This window comes from Amblyraja radiata, chromosome 17, assembly GCF_010909765.2.
Source record: "Amblyraja radiata isolate CabotCenter1 chromosome 17, sAmbRad1.1.pri, whole genome shotgun sequence".
Classification (NCBI taxonomy): Eukaryota; Metazoa; Chordata; class Chondrichthyes; order Rajiformes; family Rajidae; genus Amblyraja; species Amblyraja radiata.
Genome location: NC_045972.1, coordinates 14562571 through 14588336, shown reverse-complemented (window position 1 = coordinate 14588336; position 25766 = coordinate 14562571). Strand labels below are relative to the sequence as shown.

Here is a 25766-nt window from a genome sequence, read left to right as displayed (position 1 = left end):
AGAGCTTGTTTCCATGCAGTGTAATTCAATGCATATGTTAGGTGGGAAGAGATGTGGGTTTACATTCAATTTTCACAGTTTTGTTCTTTCTGCAAAGAAGGTTGTGCCAAACATACCATTAGCAGCTGAAATGCATTTGAATTGAATTACAACAGGATACAATGGCCATCAGACAGTCCTCGGTGTGTTATGTAGTCCTGCGTCAGTAAAAGGGCTCAATAATTGCTCTCTAGTCAAAAGATGACAGAAAGGGTCGCAATCCAAGTAAGTCAAGTAGAGGTTTCGCAATTTGCATTAAACACGGTTTTTTCAAATTAAGTTCCAAGATAAAAGCACATTTGGAGGCAAAAGTCTCCGTGTCAAATAAGCCCTAATTCTAGGATTCCTGTGTCTGTTAGCACATTATGAAACCTTGATCATTCAGCAAAGTATGGCAAATTTGCAGTGAACTGTGCAAATGCCTTCAGTCTCTACTGTGAAAGAAAGGCTAAAGCATCATTATTGCAAGTAATGGAAGTCAACTGGAACTAACAGCAATTCTCCACCATTCTGCATTGAAGCAAGTTGTTGATTTCCCAACCCCCGGATCTCTCCACATATGTCACTGCAGTACGTATCAAAAAGTCTCTACATTTTGCAAACAACATCACAGCGATTGGATTCTATGAATAGTCTGGCCTGTTAACATTTTATAGCCGAGAGGTAACAGGGAATCCAAATTCTGGGAATACAAGTAGGAGTAAACCATAAGTCACTGCAGAAATCTGTTTCAAAGCGCAAAAATGTTGGAAAAAATGACCAGCACAGAATTCAAGTGTCATTGTCACCATATGGAGATCTGGCAAGCATCTGTACAATGACATGTTCCTGCTTGCATTCCAGATGCACATCGGTTGAGTGGAACCCCTCACAGGTTTAGGTTTATTATTGTCATGTGAACTGATGTACAGTGAGAAGCTTTGTTTTGCACGCTATCCATCAAATCAGATAATACTATACAGAGATACAGTCAAGTCAAACTCAAGTACAATGGGTAGAGCAAAGGGGAATATACAGGGTACAGAATACAGTTCTCTGCATTGTAGCACATCAGTTCGATAGATAAACTCCAATGTCCACAATGGGTAGAGGCGAATCGGACAGTACCCTAGTTTATGGAAAGACCATTCAGAAGCCTGCTAACAGAGGGGAAGAAGCAGTTCCTGTGTCTAGGGGCACATGCTTTCAAGCTTTCGTCCGATGGGAATGGAGGAGAGGAGGAATGAAGAGGGTGGGACAAGTCACATTTCACAGATGGAATGTGTAGGAAGGAACTGCAGATGCTGGTTCAACCCGTAGACACACAAAAATGGAGTAACTCAGCGGGTCAGACAGCATCTCTGGAAAAAAGGAATAGCTCACCCTTCTTCAGACTGAGAATCAAAGGAAAGGGAAATGTGAGATACGGTAGATGGTGATTTCGAAATGAATCAAAAATATGCAAAAGGTAACGATGATAAAGGAAACAGGCCATTGTTAGCTGTAGGTTTAGGTGAAAACCAGGTACAGACAATGAGACTCATCAAGATGACATTGAACCTAATACAACAACCAGGGTGGGGGAGCGACGGAGAGAGAGGGGATGCAAGGGTTACTTGAAGTTAGAGAAATCAATATTCATACCACTGGGTTATACACTGCCCAAGTGAAATATGAGGTGATGTTCCACCAATTTGTGTTTGGCCTCACTCTGACAATGGAGGAGGTCTCAGGTCTTCACAGATGAAAAATGTTCTTGGATCATCGAACCCACCAGTTCTACCAACACAGACAGAAGATACAAGAGACTGCATAAACTGTAATCTATAAAATCAATTTTAGGAGATAATTTCCCTTGTCAATCATTATTTTGTGGGCAGTTCACTGTCAGATGTTCCAGTGTTTCCAGATGTGCCTTGCATTGTTCCGAAAGGCAAAAGTTGCTAACTATGACCGTCAGGTCTGGATGGCAGTGAGTATTATCCCTGCAAGCTCCGAATGCCTCCGTCACCTATCACCAGACATCAAACTCATGAGTTACTAGCATTGATGTGCAGAGAGATCTTGGAGTCCACATTCATAGCTCACCAAAGGTGGCAGCACAAGTAGATAGGGTGGTAAAGAAGGAGTATGATATGCTTGCCTTCATTGTTAGGGGCATTGAATATAAGAGTCAGGAAGTCATGATGCTGCTGCATAAAGGCCACGTTTGGAGTATTGCTTCTGGTCACCTGATTACACAAAAGATGAGGCTTTGGAGAGGGTGCAGTAGAGGTTTACCAGACTGCTGCTTGGATTAGAGGGTGTCAGATACAGGGAGAGGTTGGATTGACTTGGATTGTTTTCTCTGCAACATTGGAGGTTGAGGAGAGACTTGATAGAAATGTTTTTCAATTATGAGAGGCATCGATAGGATAGACAGTCAGAACATTTTTCACAGGATGGAAGTGACCAACACTAGAGGGCATAGCTATAAGGTGAAAGAGAGAAAGTTGAATGGGGAAGTGCGGGGCTAGTGTTTTTACACAGAGAATGTTGGGGGTCTGGTACACATTGCCAGGGGTGGTGGTGGAGGCAGGTACAATAGTAGCATTTAAGAAGCTTTTAGATAGGCACATGGAAGTGCAGGGTTGTGGATCATGTAAAGGGAAGATTAGATCAGTTTAACTAGGCATCATGTTCAAAAGGGAACTGCAGATGCTGGAATATCAAAGGTACACAAAATTGCTGGGGAAACTCAGCGGGTGCAGCAGCATCTATGGAGCGAAGGAAATAGGCGACGTTTCGGGCCGAAACCCTTCTTCAGACTTCAGACTAGGCATCATGTTTGGCACAAATATTGTGGGCTGAAGGGCCACATTCCTGTGCTGCAATGTTTTATGCTCTAGTGGAGCAGCATTTCAAGGAAGCGTACAGTCTTGAACAGTCATGGTGGGCTACACTTATAGTAATTATCTTCATTTGGAGTTGCCATTCTTCCTCCAATGCTTTTTTTTCTATGGAACTATGTTGATTTCATAAATCGAGTAACAACTAGGAACTATTAGGAGCTGACAATGGAGCTTCTGCCAGGAGGGGTCCCGGAGTAAAGATGTTGCTTTAGACTTTTAGACTTTAGATATACAGCACAAACAGGCCCTTAAGCCCACCGCGTCCACGTCAACTAGTGATTACCCCATACACTAGCACTATCCTACACACTAGGGATGATTTCCAATTTTACCAAAGCTAATTAACTTACAAACCTGTATGTCTTTGGAGTGTGGGAGGAAACCGGTGTACCAGGAGAAAACCCACATGATCACAGGGAGAACGTACAGGGAGAACGTACCTAACTCCGTACAGACAGTACCCATAGTTAGGATCGAACCCGGTTTCAGGCGCTGTAAGAGAGCAGCTGTATCGCTGCACCACTGTGTCGCCCCTGTGCTAGCAATGATGCAGTTTATGCATTTAGTGCAGTTCCTGCCAGCACATTTCTTGGGGCTACGCCCAAGAGGAAAAAAGTAGCAGAAAACAACTCCAGAACTTTGTAATTTGCTGGGTGATCTAATTTGTTCACAGCCCTCTTAGAGATCAGATCAACAGGTCTCCAAAGCTATTAAACTTCTCAGTTCAGGTACTCTAAACAAAGTATTTCACCAGAACAAGTCATAAAGCAACGAGATATCAGTATCTATTGCCATAGTATCTGTTGTTGTAGAACATTGAATAGTACTGCACAGGAACAGGCCATTTGGCCCATAATGTCTGGGCCAAACATGATGCCACGGCCAACTCATATTTGTCTACACATAATCCATATCCCTCCATTCCCTGCACATCCTTATGCTTCTACAAAAGTCTCTTTTAAATGATTGTACCTGTCTCCACCACCACCTCTAGTAATTCATACTAAACACCTCTGTGTAAAAAAATTGCCCTGCACATCTCCTTTGAACTTTCCCCCTCCTACATTCAAGCCATGCCTCCTAGTATTTGTTTTTTTCCATCATGGGAATAAAGATCTGACTCTTTACCCTATCTATGTCTCTCATAATTTTATATACTTCTATCAGATTTAGTTTAGTTTTAGTTCAGCTTAGTGGTGCAGTGCGGAAACAGGCCCTTCGGCCTACCGAGTCTGCATTGACCAGCGATCCCCGCACATTAACGCTATCCTACACACACTAGGGACAATTTTCACTTATACCAAGTCAATTAACTTACAAACCCGTACGTCTTTGGAGTGTGGGAGGAAACCCACACAGTCATGGGGGAGAACATAAAAACTCTATATAGACAGCACCCGTAGTCGAAATCGAACCCAAGTCACAGGCACTGCAAGCGCTATAAGGCAGCAACTCTACTGTTGCGGCACCGTATCTCACCACAACCTCCGGTATTCCAGAGGAAACAATCCTTGTCAGTCCAATCTCTCCCTGTAGCTAATGCCCCTGAATCCAGGCATCATTCTGGTAAACCTCCTCTGAAGTCTCCTTTCTGAAGCCTCTAGATCCTTCCTGTAATGGAGTGAACAGAACTGCATACAATACTCCAAATGCGGCCTAACTAAAGTCCGTACGTCTTGGCTTCCTGACTCTTATACTGAATGTCCCAACCAATGAAGCCAATGCCTTCTTTATCATTCTATCTACTTGTGTTGCCACTTTCAGGGAGATATAGATTTGGAGCCCAAGATCCTAAACAGTCAAAGAACAATGTACGACATTACATTGAAAAATCACATAAACATCACTGAAATTTCAAGATTAACGTTGAAATGAAGAATCTATCTCTCCTGTGTCTACACAGCTATTAAGTTCCACTCATTGCACAAGTTGGTGGAATGGAACTGCTGTCTTGACGTGCTGTCAGAATCCCTCATCTTAATCCCACACTCTTTTCCTAAACCGAGCTGAGTCTGAAAGATTACGTTTTAGATGCCTAACTGTATTTGCTCATGAAATCTATCCTCACGTATTACTATTCAAATACTTCACAGATGGCACGGGATGCCGTTAAGATAATTTCCAAATTACTTACACTGAAATAAACAAACTGAAAAGTTTCATAACTTAGCATTCGCAATGCACAAGGCAGCAAAATGAAGTGGTATGAAACACAATAGTACAGAAATATACTCTAACTAGTATGATCAACAGAACAGAAAGGCGGCACAGTGGTAGAGTTGCTGCCTTATAGTGATAGAGACCCGGTTTTAATTCTGACTCCTGGTGCTGTCTGTGTAGAGTTTGCACGTTCTCCTTGAGAGCACGTGGGTTTTCCCCAAGTGCTCTGGTTTCTGCCCACATTCCAAAGATGTGCAGGTTTGTAGGTTAATTGGCTTTTGTAAATTGTCCCTAGTGTGTAGGATAGAACTGGTGTACAGGTGATAATTGGTCAGCATGGACTCAGTGGGCCGAATGGCCTGTTTCCACGCTGTATCTCTAAATTAAACAAGGATATTCCCTAAACAGCCAAACAACCATTATGCACCAGTAGTATGGGAAACCTACAACCAACATATAAATGAGTCATGTGATATGATTTAATATCATTTTATAAAGGCTCTTGTCTTTTTTTTTACTCTATGTTTTATAATTGATTTGCTCAGTTTTTTTCTCTTTTCTTTTCCCACTTTTATATCATTTGAGGCTAATACATAATCGAAACCCCTTTTCATCATCGTTCTGTTGAGGGGTCTCCAACTTGGAACGCTCAATGTTTCTCCAGATACAGATGGTAGAGGTCTTGCCTCACAGCGCCAGAGACCCGGGTTCGATCCTGAGTTTGGGTGCTGTCTGTGTGGGGCTTGCACGTTCTCCCTGTCACCACATGGGTTTCGTTTGACAGCTCCACTTTCCTCACACATCACAAAGACGTGCAGGTTTCTAGATCTATTGGCTGCTGAAAATTGCATAAAGCAGTGACTGCAAGAGTGGGATAACATGGAACTAGTAGGTGTAGTTGCCATAGAGGGAGTGCAGAGAAGGTTCACCAGACTGATTCCTGGGATGTCAGGACTGTCTTATGAAGAAAGACTGGATAGACTTGGTTTATACTCTCTAGAATTTAGGAGATTGAGAGGGGATCTTATAGAAACTTACAAAATTCTTAAGGGGTTGGACAGGCTAGATGCAGGAAGATTGCTCCCGATGTTGGGGAAGTCCAGGACAAGGGGTCACAGCTTAAGGATAAGGGGGAAATCCTTTAAAACCGAGATGAGAAGAACTTTTTTCACACAGAGAGTGGTGAATCTCTGGAACTCCCTGCCACAGAGGGTAGCCGAGGCCAGTTCATTGGCTATATTTAAGAGGGAGTTAGATGTGGCCCTTGTGGCTAAGGGGATCAGAGGGTATGGAGAGAAGGCAGGTACGGGATACTGAGTTGGCTGATCAGCCATGATCATATTGAATGGCGGTGCAGGCTCGAAGGGCCGAATGGCCTACTCCTGCACCTAATTTCTATGTTTCTATGTTTCTATGTGAATGGATGATCGATGTTTGGCATGAACTGGGTGGGCCGAAGGGCCTGTTTCCATGTTGCTAAAGTTCTTCTTTTTCCCCATTTGTAAACTCAGGGATAACTTCTCTTGAATGTGAGGTAGCACACACTTAGGCAAGCGTAATAAAACATTGTGATTATTAGAGTCACAGAAACTGGCCCTTCAACCCAAATTATCCATGCTAACCAAGATGCCCCATCTTATGCTAGTCCTACCTGCCCACGTTTGGCCCATATTCCTCCTAACCTTTCCTATCCATGTACCTGCCCAAATGAATTTTAAATGTTATTGTACCTGCCTCAACTACCTCCTCTGGCAGTTCGCTCCATACCCAGCATCCTGTGTGTGAAAAGGTTGGCCCTCAGGTTATTAAATTTATCCCCTCTCACCTTAACTTCTTCAAAACGCAATCAGATTATATCATATAGGGCATATTGATTTAAAAACTATTTTCCATAATAGATATTCAGATATTCTTAGGATATAGACTGCTAGGTTTTGATATAATGGATGGGCTGTTATGGCACCAAGTTATTAATAGGAGTTGAACATGGTCTCTGCCCTCCACCTTTTCAAAATGGATGGCTTATCATTATTCACAGATACTTGCTGGACAGCAGTGCATTAAACCACAAAGATAAAGATTAATGCAAACATTAATATTGTCACAAATGCACTTAATCACTACACCCTACCCCAGCTGATAACAACAATTTTATTTAATCAATCAGAGTTATTAATTCTTCAGCAGAAGCATTTATGCTATAAGTGCTCACTCCCCATTTTGTTAAAAGACAACTAATTATGAAATCTCAATTTAATAAAAAGTTGCCAAAGGGGAATTGGATGTGACCAAGGAACATGGTTCTTGGCTGAATTAACTTATAATTAAGCAATAGTGCACGATGTTGGACTGTATACTTTGGCAAATTAGCACTGGAGACCAGAGCATGTTCCTACTTCAAGTATTGAGCATGGCTGCCAAGCAATTGCAAGTTTGGTGCTGCCAGGAGCCAAGCCAGCTGGTTTTCTACGAGGCAGATGACAAAACTTTGTCATCACATTAATTGACAATTCAAGCAAACAATTGAAATGATGCCTTCTGGCCCCATACAGGGGCAAAGCAGCAACATATCACTTCATTGTATAAAAGCTTTGCTTTAGATAGTTACATTTTGTTCAGAAAGCAATCACTCACTGCAAAATAGGATCTGACAGTCTGATATATATATATCTGTAATTTAAATAGATTGCTCCTGTTTCACACAACATTGGGAATCCTTCCAGCTCCTGTACACATTTTCTCTTGCTCAGTTAGACATAGGTAAAGATGGTAGCCTTAAGATAACTGCACTGCCATTGCATTAACAATAAACCTTAAATACAACCTCCCATCAGGAGAGTCAAACACGACCGTTTGGTTTTAGTCATACAAATATCTCTAAGACTTCCTTAAATAACATTACACATAGCCAAAATTGGATGATTTCACTGACACCTCTTGAATTCATTTGAAAATCTCATTCTATAAAAGTTATTTATATTTAGCAAACTGTGGAGCTTTTGTATGTAAATACAAAATTCAAACCCAATGCAAAGGATACAGTACTAATCCACTATGCCAAGTACAGTTTGGTTCTCTTTATTTACATTTTCTGTGTGTAATTAGAAATAGCTTCAACATGCCTGTAGTTTGCAAGTGACACATGGTGAGAGGTTTGCATTGGCTCTATCAAGAGGAAGAAAGATAGTTGTGCCTTAAATGTTGCAGGAAACACGAACTGCTTTGATTCCAATCCATGTCATGCTGGAAAATGCAATTTAGCAGAGTTTGGTGTGATAGGCTTTTTAGATATGCAAATGTTATTTACGTTGTCCAAAAGATCTGAATCACTATTTTGACAGACATTGAAGTGGAGTTCGAGTCAAACATGTTTTGCGCAGTTTCATTTGGCCGCAATTCTGAAGAGAAACAAACCGTGTAAGGTCACAACTGTTTTGGTGAAAATGTAGGGCAATTCTCTAGAAATTTAAAATATCAGAGGATCCATTTCATGCAGAGGGCTGTGGAGATGTGCGACATCCATCACCAACAGCTCCACATATCAATGTCATTGCAATTCAAAATCTGAATCAACATCCCTCTCCATCTTTGTCCTCCCTATGTTGAAAAATTGTATAATGATGTTCCTATCTTGTCTCAATTCTTCATTTCAATCCACCTTTATCAACAAATCCTGTTCTGAGCAAAGGAATTAGACAGTTTAGAAAAACTCTTTCCTGTAACCTAAACCTATTCCTTTTGAACCGTTTGAATGTGTAGTCGGCAGAGCAGTACTCTGCATATCGCCAACTTGGGGTTATTCAACATGATTATGAATAGACAATGGACAATAGGTGCAGGAGCAGGCCATTTGGCCCTTCGAGCCAGCACTGCCATTCAATGTGATCATGAATGATCATCCACAATCAGTACCCCGTTCCTGCCTTCTCCCCATATCCCCGGACTCCGCCATCTTTAAGAGCCTTATCTATCTCTCTTGAAAGTATCCAGACCTCCACCGCCCTCCACCGCAGAGAATTTAAGACTCACAACTCTCTGTGAGAAAAAGTGTTTCCTCGTCTCCGTTCTAAATGGCTTCCCCTTATTCTTAAACAGTGGCCCCTGGTTCTGGACTCCCCCAACATCAGGAACATGTTTCCTGCCTCTAGCGTGTCCAAACCTTTAACAATCTTATATGTTTCAATAAGATGCCCTCTCATCCTCCTAAACTCCAGAGTGTACAAGCCCAGCGGCTCCATTCTCTCAGCATATGACAGTCCCGCCATCCCGGGAATTAACCTTGTGAACCTACGCTGCACTCCCTCAATAGCAAGAATGTCCTTCCTCAAATTAGGGGACCAAAACTGCACACAATACTCCAGGTGTGGTCTCACTAGGACTCTGTACAACTGCAGAAGGACCTCTTTGCTCCTATACTCGACTCCTCTTGTTATAAAGGCCAACATGCCATTCGCTTTCTTCACTGCCTGCTCTACCTGCATGCTTACTTTCATAGACTGATGAACAAGGACCCCCAGATATACTTCCCCTTTTCCCAATTTGCGCCATTTACATAGTAATCTGCCTTCCTGTTTTTGATACCAAAGTGGATAACCTTACATTTATCCACATTAAACTTCATCTGCCATGCATCTGCCTACTCCCCCAACCTGTCCAAGTCACCTTGCATTCCTATAGCATCCTCCTCACGGTTCACACTGCCACCCAGCGTTGTGTCATCTGCAAATTTGCTAATGTTACTTTGAATCCCTTCATCCAAATCATTGATGTATATTGTAAATAGCTGCGGTCCCAGCACCGAGCCTTGCAGTACCCCACTAGTCACTGCCTGCCATTCTGAAAGGGACCCGTTAATCCCTACACTTTGTTTCCTGTCTGCCAACCAATTTTCTGAATCTGCTACGATCTCTATTACTTCAATATCCTTCATATATTGTAGAACCTATTGGGTGTATAGAAATAATGCATACATTTTTTGTCTTTCAAAACTATGAAACCCAACAAAAAATAGTTTAACATCTGTAAGGAATTGTACTACTTCATGATCAAACGAATGAGGCAATTAGAGGGAAATCTGTTCTTAATGGCTAATTAGTTCATTATTATATCAACCAGCAGGTGTTGACGAGACAGCTGCCCTCCATTGTTACGGAATCTCATGCCATTGTGAACTGTGCGGCAACCTCAGTTTGTAATAAGTTGTGTAAAAGGCGCTGTGAGAGCATAGTGTAATAATAATAATAATAATAAATTGTATTTATGGGCGCCTTTCAAGAGTCTCAAGGACACCTTACAAAAATTTAGCAAATAGTGTAGTATGTGTAAATACTGTATATCTCTTCAATGTGATTTTACATTGTCCAGTTTGCACATACAGAAAGTTAAGTTTCACTGCAGTTTTCAAGGCTCCGAAGCAAATTGACTGTTCTCAGCAACACTGGCAATAAAAAAAAAAACCTGCAATTTAATATGAATTAGCAATTTTGGGAGGAATGAGGATTGTTACTTCCGTCAATAAAAAACATCACATTATGTGATAGGAAGTGTTCCTTTGATGGCATCTTAGCAGGAAATATCACATCAGCTTGATGAAAGGTCTGCTGGCAAATGAATCATTACTTTAAAAAAAATAGCAAATCTCAAAATGTACTATAGGTTGCAATCCCCCTTTTTTGTGATTTTTTTCAGATGTGGTTCCATTGCATAAAGTGATCAAAATAACAAGACTTCAAACTTTTGATTTGATCCAGTATGTTAGATATTTATGTCTACGGAGATTAACAGTACAATGCAACAAGTCGAATATAGATTAAAATATATGTCATCAGTTAGCTGATAACATATCTACTAATATTGCTTACATAACTTTCCCCTTTGAGTTGTTGTAGCAAGTTTGGTTAGAGGAAATAGGGATTGAATATTGCTTTAATCTTTAAACTATGATGTAAATGGAGGACACCCATTAACTCTGTAAATTATCATAGAGAGTCACATATTTCAGTAGAGACTGGTTAATTTTCTCCCAACAAGTTGGCACTTTTTATAATAGTGATTTACAGAATTTTCCATGGTCTACACCTCAACAATACATTTAGCATAGTATTAAGCAGCACAAGACTCATAGGTAATATCATTACTGTGCCAGCATAATATTTTCTCATCTCGACATTAGCATTTTTTCCCCATTTGATTGAGTCATACAGCTTTCTAAATAGGCCTTTTGGCCCACTGGGACTGAGCCAACCATTTACACCATTCCCGTCTTGATCACTCCAGATTCACCCACTCCTCTACACACGGGGGCAAATTAAAGAGACCAATTAAACAACTACTGACAACATCAGAAATGTATAGTCATTACAGACATATCTGTATTGTGTATGCTTACACAATAACTGTGTTGAGATCATTCAAAATTAGTTCATGATGATCGCTTGAGTCTTCTCCAGTTGCTCTGGTTTACTCCCACATTCCAAAGACATGCAGGTTTGTAGGATATTTGGCTTTGGTAAAATTGTAAATTGTCCCCAGATATTACTATTGCAATGTTTAAGAAACATTTAGACAGGTACATGGACAGGACATGCTTAGAGGGATATGGGCCAAATGCAGGCAGGTGGGACTAGTGTAGATAGGACATGTTAGCTGGTGTGGGCTAGGACTCTATCTCTGTGAATTTCAAAGGTGCAAGGGACAACGTTCTAACTCCTGACTTTATCCAGCTGCGTCAAAACAAATCTGTATCACAAAATTAAAGCTCAATATTTTTTAAATGATTGTGTGGTTGGAAACAAAGGCATTTTTAACTCCGAAAGAATCCTTTTCATCAAAATGGCTTCTAACCAGAGCGTAAACCAATCCACTGCCCACTATCTCTCTGTAGATCTGATTTATTTACACTGTTTCAATTACGGTCCAATTTAGCCTTAAGATGGAGTGGTCTTTGCAATCAATCACCTAATAAACATTTTTCAACAAAGTATGTATTTCCTTTATCCATATACCCTTGAAGGGTACAAGCAATTAAAATGCTGGGTGTTGCTGGGCATGAATCATTTTGTCCATCAAGTCTGGAGTTTATGCTGCACAATAAAAAGCCTCATGATTTGGATGAACTGTTTCTGCACTGTATCTCTAAACTAAACTGAACTAAACTAAACTGAACTAAGATGAAAAGAGTTGTCAATACATTCAAGTTTAGTCTGTCACAGGGTTGTCAATATGAAACGTTAAGTGTTTCATATGTTGCCAAACCTTCCCGCAGAGTTGCCCAAGCTGCTGAGTTTTTCTAGCAAATTATATTATTTCAGATTTTGATTTTAGAGATACAGAGCGGAAACAGGCCCTTCAGCCTACTGAGTCCAGCCAACCAGCGATCATTCTATGCACTAACACTATCCTACACACTTGGGACAATTTACAATTTTACCAAAGCCAAATAGCCTACAAGCCTGTGACAGGTGGCACAGCAGTACAGTTGCTGCCTTTCAGCGCTTACAATGCACGAGACCCGGGTTCGATCCTGACTACGGGTGCTTGTCTGTACAGAGTTTGTACATTCTCCCCATGACCGTGTGGGTTTTCTCTGAGATCTTCGTTCCTTCCGCACTTCAAAGGGGTACAGGTTTGCAGGTTAAGTGGCTTGGTATAAATGTAAAAATTGTCCCTAGTGTGTGTAGTGTTAATGTGTTGGGATCACTGGTCGATGCAGACTCGGTGGGCCGAAGGGCCTGTTTCCACACTGTATCTCTAAAAAAAATGAAACTAATCTTTGAAATGTGAGAGGAAACCAGAGTTCCCAGAGAAAACCCACACGAGCACAGGGAGAACATACAAACTCCATACCCACAGCAGCCGTGGTCAACATCGAACCCGGGTCTCGGGCACTGTTCAGAATCACTAATTTTTAAATTAGTAATTTTTAAAATACCAGAAATCAAATTGACACCTGGTCATGTCCGAAGAAGGTTCTCGACCCGAAACGTCACCTGTTCCTTTTCTCCAGAGATGTTGTCTGAATCATTGAGTTACTCCAGCGTTTTGAGTCTATCTTCATATTATTTAATGGAACCCAGTTTTGATGAGAGATCACAGACTCAAAATGTTTACTGATTCTCTTTCCACAGATGCGGCTGGATGTGCTGAATTTTCTACTTTTTGTTTCAGATTTTCAACACCTTTGATTTTATTTACCTCAAACTCAAAAGATTGTTTATTTTTACACAAAAGTCTATTTTTTCCCATGGTTAGGTGTTGGGTTGTGAAGGCAAAATCAATAAAAGTTCAAAGAAACTTTCAGGATGCATGGTCATGATTCTTATGCAGTTCAAGGGGTTGACAATTAGTAATGATCAAAGTAGAGGTTCAGAGGACTGCTGAGGTGAAATTCTTTGTTACTCAATTCAGACCTGATTGGTTTCCTTCCGTAATTTTGACTTCTATTGTACAAGTGTTCACTTGAAATGTTTAGTTTAGTTTATTGTCACATATACTGAGCTACGGTGAAAACCTTTTGTGATGCATGCTACCCAGTATGGATAGCCTATACATGATTACATTCTAGCTGTCCACAGTGTGCAGGATGAAGGGAATAATGTTTAGAGCAAGGTAAAGTCTAATTAAAGCGAGTCCAAAGGTCTCCCATTAGGTCGTTGGTAGATCAGGATCACTCTCTAGTTGGTGATAGGATGGTTCAGTTGCTTGACAACAAGTTGGGAAGAAACTGGCCCTGAATCTGGAGGTACTTCTGTGCCTATTGCCTGATGGGAGAGGGGAGAAGAGGGAGTGTCCAGGGTGACACTCATCCTTGATTATGCTGGCGGTCTTGCCGAGGCAGCGGGAAGTGTAGATGGAGTCCATGGATGGGCGTTTGGTTTTCATGATGGTTTGGCTGCATCCACCATTCCCTGCAATTACTTGCGGTCTTGGATGGAGCTGTTCCCAAACCATGATGTTTAGTTTAGTTTAGTTTAGAAATACAGCATGGAAACAGGCCCTTCAGCCCACTGACCCACTGACAGTGCTGACCAGAGATCCTCGCCCACCAACACTATCCTACACACACTAGGGACAATCTACAATCTTACCAAGCCAATTAACCTACAAACCTGTATGTCTTTCAAGTGTGTGAGGAAACCGGAGCTCCCGGAGAAAACCCACTCAAGTCATGGGAAGAACGTACAAACTCCGTATAGACAGTACCCGATCGGGTAGTCAGGATCGATCCCAGGACCCTGGCGCTGTAAGGCAGCAACTCTACCGCTACGCCACCATGCTGTGATGCATCCCAATAAGATGCTCTGTAGAAGTTGGTGAGAGTTATTGGAGACATGCCCAACTTCCTAAGCCTTCTCAGGAAGGCATACACATTTGGAAAACATAGCAATTTTAAGGAGAGGGAATGCAATAGTTGTGTATTGTCCCTGCATTAATGATTTGGTGAAATACCGTAGGGTTCAATATCATTTTCTCTGAAACAGAATAAAGTATGTTAGATCAGAATAATTATAATGATTGGGCAAACAATGCTTGAACACAGCTTTTAACCTTAAAAACTGTATTTTGTAGACATTGCTCAGTTTCGGTTTGTAACATCTATGCTCAAGTATGACTTTCCATTTTTATAATGATTGTTCATTGTAGGCTAATATACGTTTATGTTTTTTTTTGCAAAAATACCGTTTTTCTTTGAGGCATTTTGAGGATACGTTAGTGAGAGGCTCTTATTGTGTATAATGCTCAAGTATTGCTCAAGTCTAGACAGTTCTGAGTAATTAGTTGGTGATTACCCACCCATGAGTTTGATAATTTGATCCTGGAATCATTTGATTAAGTCTCCAGAATTGGGATGTGTGACAAGAGTAAAGGAACACTGTGCTCATTAAATCATATGCATTCATTATATAATGACACGAATGACTGATTGTATTTCAAATGAAACAATCCATTACTTGAGGTACTTCACTGAAATTTGTTCTCAATACCTCAATCTTAATATTCCTGAAAATGTGGGTCAGGTCACTACTTCCCCAGAATATCTGTGAGTATCTCTCTCAACTAATCAACCATTGGTACTAATAGAAACATAGAAAATATGTACAGTAGGCCATTCGGCCCTTCGAGCCTGCACCGCCATTCAATATGATCATGGCTGATCATCCAACTCAGTATCCCATACCTGCCTTATCTCCATACCCCCTGATCCCCTTAGCCAAAAAGACCACATCTAACCCTCTTAAATATAGCCAATGAACTGTCCTCAACTACCTTCTGTGGCAGAGAATTCCAGAGATTCACCACTCTCTGTGTGAAAAATGTTTTTCTCATCTCGGTCCTAAAAGACTTCCCCCTTATCCTTAAACTGTGACCCCTTGTTCTGGACTTCCCCAACATCAGGAACAATCTTCCTTTACAATTTATCGGCCTTTAATCCATTCACTTTACCTAACACCACTTCCCGGCTAACCTGGATTTCATTCAGTTCCATCTGATTTGACCCCGGCCCCCTGCTATTTCCGGCAGATTATTTATCTCTTCCTCAGTGAAGACAGAACCAAAGTAGTTATTCAATTGGTCTGCCATGTCCTTGTTCCCCATGATCAATTCACCTGTTTCTGACTGCAAGGAACCTACATTTGTTTTAACTAATCTTTTTCTCTTCACATATCTATAAAAACCTTTGCAGTCAGTTTTTATGTTCCCTGCTAGTTTTCTTTCATAATCTATTTTCCCTTTCCTAATTAATCCATTTGTCCTCCTCTGCTGGACTCTGAATTTCTCCCAGTCCTTTGGTAGGCTGCTTTTTCTGGCTAATTTGTATGCTTCATCTTTTGTTTTGATACTATCCCTGATTTCCCTTGTTATCCATGGATTCACTACCTTCCCTGTTTTATTATTTTGCCAAACTGGGATGAACAATTGTTGTAGTTCATTCATGCAGTCTTTAAATGCCTTCCATTGCATAATCGTCCACCGTCAACCCTTTAAGAATCAACTGCCAGTCTATCTTGGCCAATTCACGTCTCATACTCTCAAAGTTACCTTTCTTTAAGTTCAGAACCCTTGTTTCTGAATTAATTATGTCACTCTCCATCCTAATGAAGAACCCAACCATATTATGTTCATTCTTGCCCAAGGGGCCACGCACAACAAGACTGTTAACTAACCCTTCCTCATTATTTAATACCCAGTCTAGAATAGCCTGCTCTCTCGTTGGTTCCTCTACATGTTGGTTTAGAAAACTATCCCGCATACATTCCAAGAAATCCTCTTCCTCAGCACCACTGCCAATTTGATTCACCCAATCTATATGTAGATTGAAGTCACCTATTTGTTGCACGCATTTCTAATTTCCTGTTTGATGCCATCACCAACTCCACTACTACTGTTAGGTGGCCTGTACACAACTCCCACTAGCATTTTCTGCCCCTTAGTGTTTCGCAGCTCTACCCATATTGATTCCACATCCTCCAAGCTAATGTCCTTCCTTTCTATTGCATTAATCTCCTCTCTAACCAGCAATGCTACCTCACCTCCTTTTCCTTTGTGTCTATCCCTCCTGAATATTGAATATCCCTGGACGTTCAGCTCCCGGCCTTGGTCACCCTGGAGCCATGTCTCCGTGATCCCAACGATATCATATTCATTAATAACTACCTGCACATTCAACTCATCCACCTTATTACGAATGATCCTTGCATTGAGACATAAAGCCCCCTGATCCCCTTAGCCACAAAGGGGCTTGTTTTTACAACACTCTTACCACCTATACAATTATGTTGAAAAGTGGCCCTTTTTGATTTTTGCCCTGGATTTGTCTGCCTGCCACTTTTACTTTTCACCTTGCTACCTATTGCTTCTACCCTCATTTTACACCCCTCTGTCTCTCTGCTCACACATTTAAGAAATCCACCACCTATTCTCTGTTTATTATATTTTTCTCCTTTCTCCCCTACATGTTGGGTCTGAGTGCTTCCCTTCTCTGCCTCCTGCCTCACACACTGCCTACTAGCTTTCTCTATTTAAGTCCCTCCCCCCAACCATTCTAGTTTAAAGTCTTCCCAGTAGCCTTTTCAAATCTCCCCGCCAGGATATTTGTCCCCCTCAGGTTCAAGTGCAACCCGTCCTTTTTGTACAGGTCACACCTTCCCCAAAAGAGGTCCCAATGATCCAGAAACTTGAATCCCTGCCCTCTGCACCAGTCCTTCAGCTACGCATTTATCCTCCACCTCGCTCCGTTCCTACTCTCACTGTCACGTGGCACAGGCAGTAATCCTGAGATTGTTACCTTTGTGGTCCTTCTCCTTAACTCTCCTCCTAACTCCCTAAATTCTCCTTTCAGGACCTCTTCTTTTTTTCTACCTATGACATTGGTAACTATATGTACCACAACCTCAGGCTCCTCTCCCTCCCATTTCAGGATATCTGGGACACGTTCAGACACATCCCAGACCCTGGCACCAGGGAGGCAAACTACCATCCGGGTCTCCTGACTGCGTCCACAGAATCGCCTATCTGACCCCCTAACTATAGAGTCCCCTATTACTAATGCCCTCCTCTTTTTTTCCCTACCCTTCTGAGCATCCGGGCCGGTCTCTGTGCCGGAGGCCCAGCCGCTGTCGCTACTCCCAGATAGGCTGTCTCCCCCAACAGTACTCAAACAGGAGTACTTATTGCCAAGGTGTACAGCCACCGGGGTACTCTCTAGTCCCTGCCTCTGCCCCTTGCCCCTCCTAACCGAGACCCACTTGTCTGCCTCCCGTGGTCTTGGAGTGACTACCTCTCTGTAACTCCTCTCTATGACCTCTTCGCTCTCCCTGACCAGACAGAGGTCATCGAGCTGCTACTCCAGGTTCCTAATACGGTCCCTTAGGAGCCCCATCTCGACGTACCTGGCGCAGATGTGGACATCTGGAGGGCTATCAGACTCCATGACCTCCCACATCTGACATCCAGAACACTAAACTGCCCTTGCCCTCATTCTCCCCCCTTACCCAGGATACAATACAAAGCAAAGATATTGAAACAAAGTACTTGAATAAATCAGCAGGGATCTAACTCGCAATCAGCTGCTTTCTCTAGTCCGCTTCCACCAATCAGCGGCTTCCTCAAGCCCACTTGTTTTGAAATGCGAATGAAACAGATTGGGTTGCTCCTCCCACACCAATGTTTCCTGGGCCTCTGTCATTGATAGGGAAATCAATACATTCTCCCTACATCCCCAAACAAACTAGCATTGGGCAAGACACATATGACACCCTTCGCACCAACAAATCAGAAGCTGAAATGAAACCCAAATCAGTATCTATGCACAGGGGAAGGCACTAATTGTCATTAACACAAAATAATAATACATTTCCCACCAGAGACACCACCTGACATGCTGAATTTTTGAAGTTGCTGTTTATATTGTATCATGCATTAACCTAGTTTGATAAAGATTTAGAGACACATCTCTCTGGCGCTAGATCCAAGAAAGGTTTAGCAGAGACGTACTCGTTATGTGTCTCTGAAGAAGGGTCACGACCTGAAACATCACCCATTCCTTCTCTCCAGAAATACTGCCTGTCCACTGAGTTACTCCAGCATTTTGTGTCTATCGTTGGTTTAAACCAGCAACTGCAGTTCCTTCCTAAACAATGATTTTTAATTTTAAGTTAAGCTAGCCACGGTTAAGATGCAAGAGCCCGCTCTTTCTTCTTGGAGAGAAGAAATTAAACTCCAGCATAAACCTGGGACCAATGGTTTGGTTTCAATCCAATGGCATTTGTTAACAAATACAATTCTCCAGGAATGATATAAATATGATTCATTTATTGATCAAGGCTGTGGCATGGCAAGACCATCATTTATTGCCCATCTCCATTTGTCCTTGGTGGTGAGCTACCGTCTTGAACAAATGCAGTCTCTCTGTTGATGGACGTTAGCGGACTTAGACTAAGTGACTGTGAAGTATTTATTTCAAAGCAGGGTTGACATATGTACTGGAGAGAGATTTCCAAGTGGTAGTTTTCCCATCTGCCTGGTTCTCCTCTTCATCTGGATGGTAAATGTTAAAAGCCTGTTGCTGCTGTCATAGTTCCCCTTATTAGATTAAATGCAATATATTTAGTACATGGTACACATGGCAGCTGCCAGTGAGGTAATGGAAGGTGGTTGTCATTTCAGTGGGTTGCTTTGTTCTGGATGGTGTTAAACACCTTTAGTGTTATGATGCAGTTTTAAAGGACTTTGGCAAGGCCACATCTGGAGTATTGCGCACAGTTCTGATCGCCCCATTATAGGAAGGATCTAGAGGCGTTGAAGAGGCTGTTGAGAAGGTGTATTGGTATGGTGCCCAGGTAGTGCCTAGATTAGGGGGTATTAGCTATAAGAAGAGGTTGGAAGACGGATTGTTTTCTCTGGAATTCCAGAGGTTGAGAGGAGACCTGATAGAGGTTTATAAAATTATGCGAAACAAAGATGGGTAGACAGTCAAATTCTTTTTCCCAGAATGGAAGTAGTAAATACAAGAGGGCATAGCTTTAAGGTGAAAGGGGAAAAGTTTAAAGGAAATGTGGAGGGCTAACTTAAGATGGTTTTTAAATAGAGAAGGTGGTGAGTACCTGGAATATCCCACTGGTGGAGGAATCATGGCATTTAAGAGGCTTTTAGATAAGCATATGGATATTTAGTGAATGGGGGGATATGGATTATGTGCAGGAAGATAAGAGTTGTTTTGGCATCATGTTTGGCACAGACATTGTGGGCTGAAGGGCGTGCCTGTGCTGCACTGTTCTATGTAGCAGTCTGGAGATGAGTCACTCGCTGAAGGACCCGCAGTTTTTGACGTCCTCTTGCAGAACAATATTTACAGTATATGGCTGGTCCGGTTGAGTTTCTGATCAGTCTTGCTGACAACAGCTTCCATCAACCTGCTGATGATGGAGAGTGGACCAAAGGGATGAAGATCGGCCCTTCAGGTCCATATTGTTGTTATGGATAGGTCATTCCTGGGCAATTTTCTACATTGTCAGGTGAGCACCTTGCAACATTACTGGAACAGATTGAACTAGAGATTTGACCGATTCAAGAGAACAGCACTTCAACCAAAAGGTTGTCTGGTCCATTACTCTCCATTGTATCCAATGCTCTCAGTCAGTATTTGGTATCACATGGAATGAAATACGATGAATGAAAACAGATTTGTTTTCTGATGGTCGCGACCTCCAGAGGAAGCCAAGCCTTTGTATACTATTAAGATGGTTGCAAATATTTCAGCCTTGACTTTGGAACTTATATGCTCCCATCATTGACGACGAGGAATAAATGTAGCCACCTTCTCCCATCCTCCCAAAGGATGTACCTTTAGAAAGAAGATGAAGAGGAATTTATTTAGTCAGAGGGTGGTGAATCTGTGGAGTTCATTGCCATCAATGAATGGACGCCGTCAATGGATATTTTTCAAGCGGGGATTGATAGATTCTAGATTCGTACAGGTGTCAGGGGTTATGGGGAGAAGGCAGGAGGATGGGGTTGACAGGGAAAGATAGATCAGCCTTGATTGAATAGACTTGATGGGCCGAATGGCCTAGTTCAGCTTATGTATTTATGAATTAGCAGTATAAATAGTCTAGTACCATTAAAGACACGATCTGACCTGGGATGTTTAATTCCGTTTACTAATTTGCTAGTTAGCATGGATGCAGTCTTGTTTTGTAATGTCACCAGATTAGCACCTCAATTTGAGGTATGTGTGGTGCTGCTCCCAGCAAGGCTTTCTGCATGAACTCGAGCTGGGTCCTTAGCTTGGCAATTATACAGATTATGTGAAATGTTGACCAAACATCAATTTAAATTGACAAATCTAGATTTTGTCCTCTGTACCCATCATTAACAAAACAGCTTTCTCCCATCTAAAATGATATAAATATTCAAGATGTAGATCATCCACAGCCTGGGATGAAATCTAATGAGAATCTACTGTCACATTTCACAGAAATAACTGCATTAAACCAGTAATTTAATAACGCCCACTGGCACTTGAACTGAATCAGGAAAGAAAATATAAATACCGAGTTCATTTCATTCCCATCATTGCAAAGCGATGGAAAGGCAATCATATTTGTGCAAATAAGATTAAAAACGACAATTCCAAGACAAAGCAGCTGCTCAAAGACAGATTCAGCAAACTGCCTTTTGTTGGGTCACTGATTTTCCACTTTTCACCCCAAATGGAATAAGCATTGAGTAAATATAAAGTAAACATTGGGACAAGCACCCAACATAAATTCAATTCACAGTTCAAGCAGCAATCGAATGGAAGGGTCATTTTTTTTGGTGTTGCTTTACCTGCTTTGCATTGTTTTAAAAACTGTACAAAGTGGAATTTGCATTCTTAGCCTCCAGATATTAAATTGAATTTTGTTATTCTCAGTTGCTTTTTCTCCCCAATCGCTGTGCTTTTTAAAAATTGCTACATACTCCATATTGCAACTGTTTTTTTTTGGCCCCAGTTAAAATAAAGTAGAGTCGGAGGGTTATACAGCACGGAAACAAGCCCCACTCATCCATGCCAACTAAGATGTCCCATCTATGCTAGTCCCACCTGCCCATGTTTGGCCCATATCCCTCTAAACCTTTCTTATTCATGTAACTCGCCAAAAATATTTAAATGATGCTATGGTACCTGCCTCAACTACTTCCTCTGGCAGCTTGTTCGATATATCCACTGCCCTCTGTGTGAAAAATGGTGCCCCTCAGGTCCCTATTAAATCTTGCACCTTTCACCTTAAACCTATGCCTTCTGGTTCTTGATTCTACTACTCTGAGAAAAGGTTCAGTGCATTCACCGTAACTATTCCCCTCATGATTTAATACACCTCTATAAGATCACTCCTCAGCCTCCTGCACAGAAGCAATAATGCCATGCCTAACATCACCCTATAAGCTCAGGCTCCCGGAGTCCTGGCAATATCCTCATAAATATTCTCTGCACTGTTCTCACTATCTATGTTACCACCCACTTTATTGTCAAAAAGCCTAAAAGTGGTATGTTGGCTTTCAAATTGAATGGATTTTCATACAGTACGACTAGCTTGATCTTCAAGCTATGTAGAAACAAGGAATAGTGGATGCTGGATTGTAAAAAAAGAATCAAAATGCTGGATCCTGACCTGAAATCTCACCTATCCATCTTCTCCAGAAATACTGCCTGACCCGCGGAATCACTCAAGCACTTTGTGTCTTACTTTGATCTTCAAGCTCTTGTGTGTGAATTGATTAATCTCGAGTTACTAACAGGAAGCCAGAAAGAAGACAGATAACCTTAAGGAAACTGAATACCTGACAGATGCCATGATAAGTAACCAATCTGCAATTTTTGATTAGATGGCATTTAAAAATATAAGGTAGTCAAAAACGCTGGAGTAACTCAGCGGGTGAAGCAACATCTCTGGAGAGAAGGAATGGGCGACGTTTCGGGTCGAGACCTTTCTTCAGACTGATGTCAGGGGAGGGGGCGGGACAAAGAGAGAATGTAGGCAGAGACAGTAAGACTAGTGGGAGAACTGGGAAGGGGAAGGAGAGAGAAAGCAAGGGCTATCTGGTTAGAGAAGTCAATGTTCATACCGCTGGGGTGTAAACTACCCAAGCGAAATATGAGGTGCAGTTCCTCCAATTTGCGCTGGGCCTCACTCTGACAATGGAGGAGGCCCAGGACAAAAAGGTCAGATTGGGAATGGGAGGGGGAGTTGAAGTGCTGGGCCACTGGGAGATCAGATAGGCTAAGACGGACTGAGCAGTGGTGTTCCGCAAAATAATCGCCGAGCCTGTGCTTGGTCTAGCCGATGTAGAGAAGTTGACACCTGGAACAGCAGATACAGTAGATGAGGTTGGAGAAGGTGCAAGCTATGGGAGTCAGTAGGTTTGTAGTAAATGTCGGTCAATAGTCTGTTTCCTGTGATGGAGACAGTGAGATCTAGAAAGGGTAGGGAGATGTCGGAGATGGTCCAAGTGAATTTGAGTGTAGGATGGAAATTATCGGTGAAGGTGATGAAGTCAGTGAGTTCTGCATGGGTGCAGGAGGTAGCACCAGTGTGGTCGTCAATGTAGCAGAGGTAGTTCGGAGATAAGGCCAGTGTATGCCTGGAACAAGGATTGTTCGACGTACCCTACCAAAAGGCAGGCATAGCTAGGTCCCATGCGAGTGCCCATAGCTACGCCTTGGATCTGGAGGAAGTAGGAGGAGTCGAAGGAGAAGTTGTTGAGGGTAAGGACCAGCTCTGCTAGGCGGAGGGGAGTTTTGGTGGACAGAAATTGGCTGGTGCTGTGTTCGAGGAAGAAACGGTGGGCTTTCGGACCCTCCTGGTTTGGGGATGGAGGTGTAGAGTGACTGGACATCCGTAGTAAAGATGAAGGAGTGGGGGCCTGAAAAACGTAAGTCATTGAGGAGACGAAGAGCGTGTGAGGTGACTTGGACATAGGTAGGGACAAAGGTAGGGAGGGATTGATCCAGGGGGATAGGATGGAGTCGTTTTTAAATTTAAACTTACGCATTTAAAAAGATGCTGGATTGCAGCAATTATATTACTTCAGCAATCTGACATTTAGACAGGTACACAGATAAGACAGATTGAGTGGGATATGGGCCAAATGCAGGCAGGTGCGATTAATGTAGATGTGACATGTTGGCCAGTGGGGGCAAGTTGAGTTAAAAAGCCCATTACCACGCTGTAAGACTCTTATGACTTTAATTCATTTGAGTCAAATTATTCAAAATATAATTTACTTCTCAGTGAATCAAAAGTCCAAAGCGCGGCCATATAGTACTAAAAAAATGAACAAATTTACAAGTGTTTTTCTGCACTTCATCCCTTTCCCCACTATTATGCAGTCACCCAATTCTGAGGGAAGTCCCTTCATCTTGCCATCCATCCATCGGAGATGAATCGTAATATTTTCTCAATGCGATTGGGAGGCGTAGAAGAACAAAACATAGGTTTCAATTGTACTCACAAGCATTGTTTTTTTAGTTCTTATGCAATTTTCAAATGATTTTAACCTGGATTAAATTATGTCAGCCTATTTCTGGGTTCCATCTCACCCTTCGGGAAAAGTGACCAAATCTGTATCATAGATTAGTAAATTTCTTAATGGTAATGGAGGCTAGTTAAAATTCACACTATTATTTTAAACTAGTAATTGTGAAGTGTATTTTTGTCAGTATATTTTTATCCTACAATACCTCTAATTTGATAATTTTCATCAACAATATTTGTTCAAAAAAAAGACTGTTTCTGCAACTTGGTATGTGATTTTAGATGTGATCAAATTTTTGATCTACTTATGGATTTTGCATCTTCAGAGACATGAGTTATGTAGCCAAATAGGACCTTGTCTTGTCCATTTTAATTTAACACAAAGTATGTCGAAGATGCACGATATTCTCTACAGATCACACATGACCAAAATGCACAGGAACAGCAGAGACTGTTCAAGTTAGAGTGCCGGTGAACGTGTTTGAAACAAGATTTGAGCACATCGCCTAATCACATGACTAAAGAAACTGACCAAAGCTAAACAACCTCTTCATCCTTCTTCCTCACACCCAATCCTTCTTACATCATGATCAATAACAACATCCAAAACAGCTAACTTTCTTCATTAGCCAAACCTCTTGGACTGGGACTTATTCCCATAGCAGCCCACTTAAATCCAAACATTCACATAGCCCTATTGTTCATCAGCTTCAACCCAGCAAATAGTTTCTGCATGAACTTAAGTGTAAACCCAATTTCTACTCAATGAATAAGCCAATGAAAATATGGTAGTTATAAGGCCATACTCATTACATTGAAATTGATATTGATTCATTATTGTCATGTGTACCAAGATACAGTGAGATAAATGTAAAGCTTCTCCTAAGTTCTGTCCAAGGGTTTGCTCATTGGCCAAATGGACGATTATAAAGACAAAGCACAAAAGTCAACTGACATAATTCTTACCCATCCAATAGATTTAGGGAACGGTCCTCTTTGATTTTCAGGGAACGAAATGGGAGGAGCTATTAGAGATCGTTTACTTCTGTGCAGAATAGAATAGTTTACAATCCTCATGGCCTCCTGCAGAAAGAATGCAAACAGAAAAAAATGTTAGCAAATATATGTATCAGAGTATTTTAAAGAGCCGCATAATCAGAACAATTGTCACAGTTGATTAATGTTTGGATGTTTTAATTATGAATCAAATTTTCAAGCCAAATAATAGGAAACTCGAAGAAAATTGTAACAGAATGTAAAATACACTCTTTAATTATACACCAACTCTTCTTAATGCAAGCTAATATTATACTGATTTTCAAACATTGGATGTTTACATTGTGTCTATAAATAACATGATATACTTTTAAAATAGAATATACTGTGAGGTAAATAATGAAATAAATATAAGACTGAGTGTGTTAATAGAGTGTTGAATATATTAGGCCTTTCTTTTTGGGGAATGAAGTGCTAATTCAAGATTTCTGGAAGTACCAACATCTCTAAATATATTTTGCAACCCTGGTAAACTAATTAATTACAAATGTCTTTTAGTAACCAATAAAACTTAATTAATTATATGATATACTGAGATGGAGAGAGAAGGATTGAGGCCACTTGAAGAAAAACACAGTTTTAAAGGCATAGAAGCTAATTGATCTTATCCACAATTTACCATGAG

At 41.4% G+C, this 25766-nt stretch overlaps 1 protein-coding gene across 1 annotated transcript in view; it reads right to left on the bottom strand.

The window, feature by feature from the left end:
• The window catches only part of cdh13 (cadherin 13), a 1031775-nt gene that overhangs the window by 632872 nt on the left and 373137 nt on the right, over window positions 1–25766 (bottom strand). The window contains exon 4 of the mRNA XM_033035775.1: window positions 25052–25168. Within this exon, the coding sequence (XP_032891666.1) occupies window positions 25052–25168 (117 nt within the window). The remainder of the gene's footprint in view (window positions 1–25051; window positions 25169–25766) is intronic.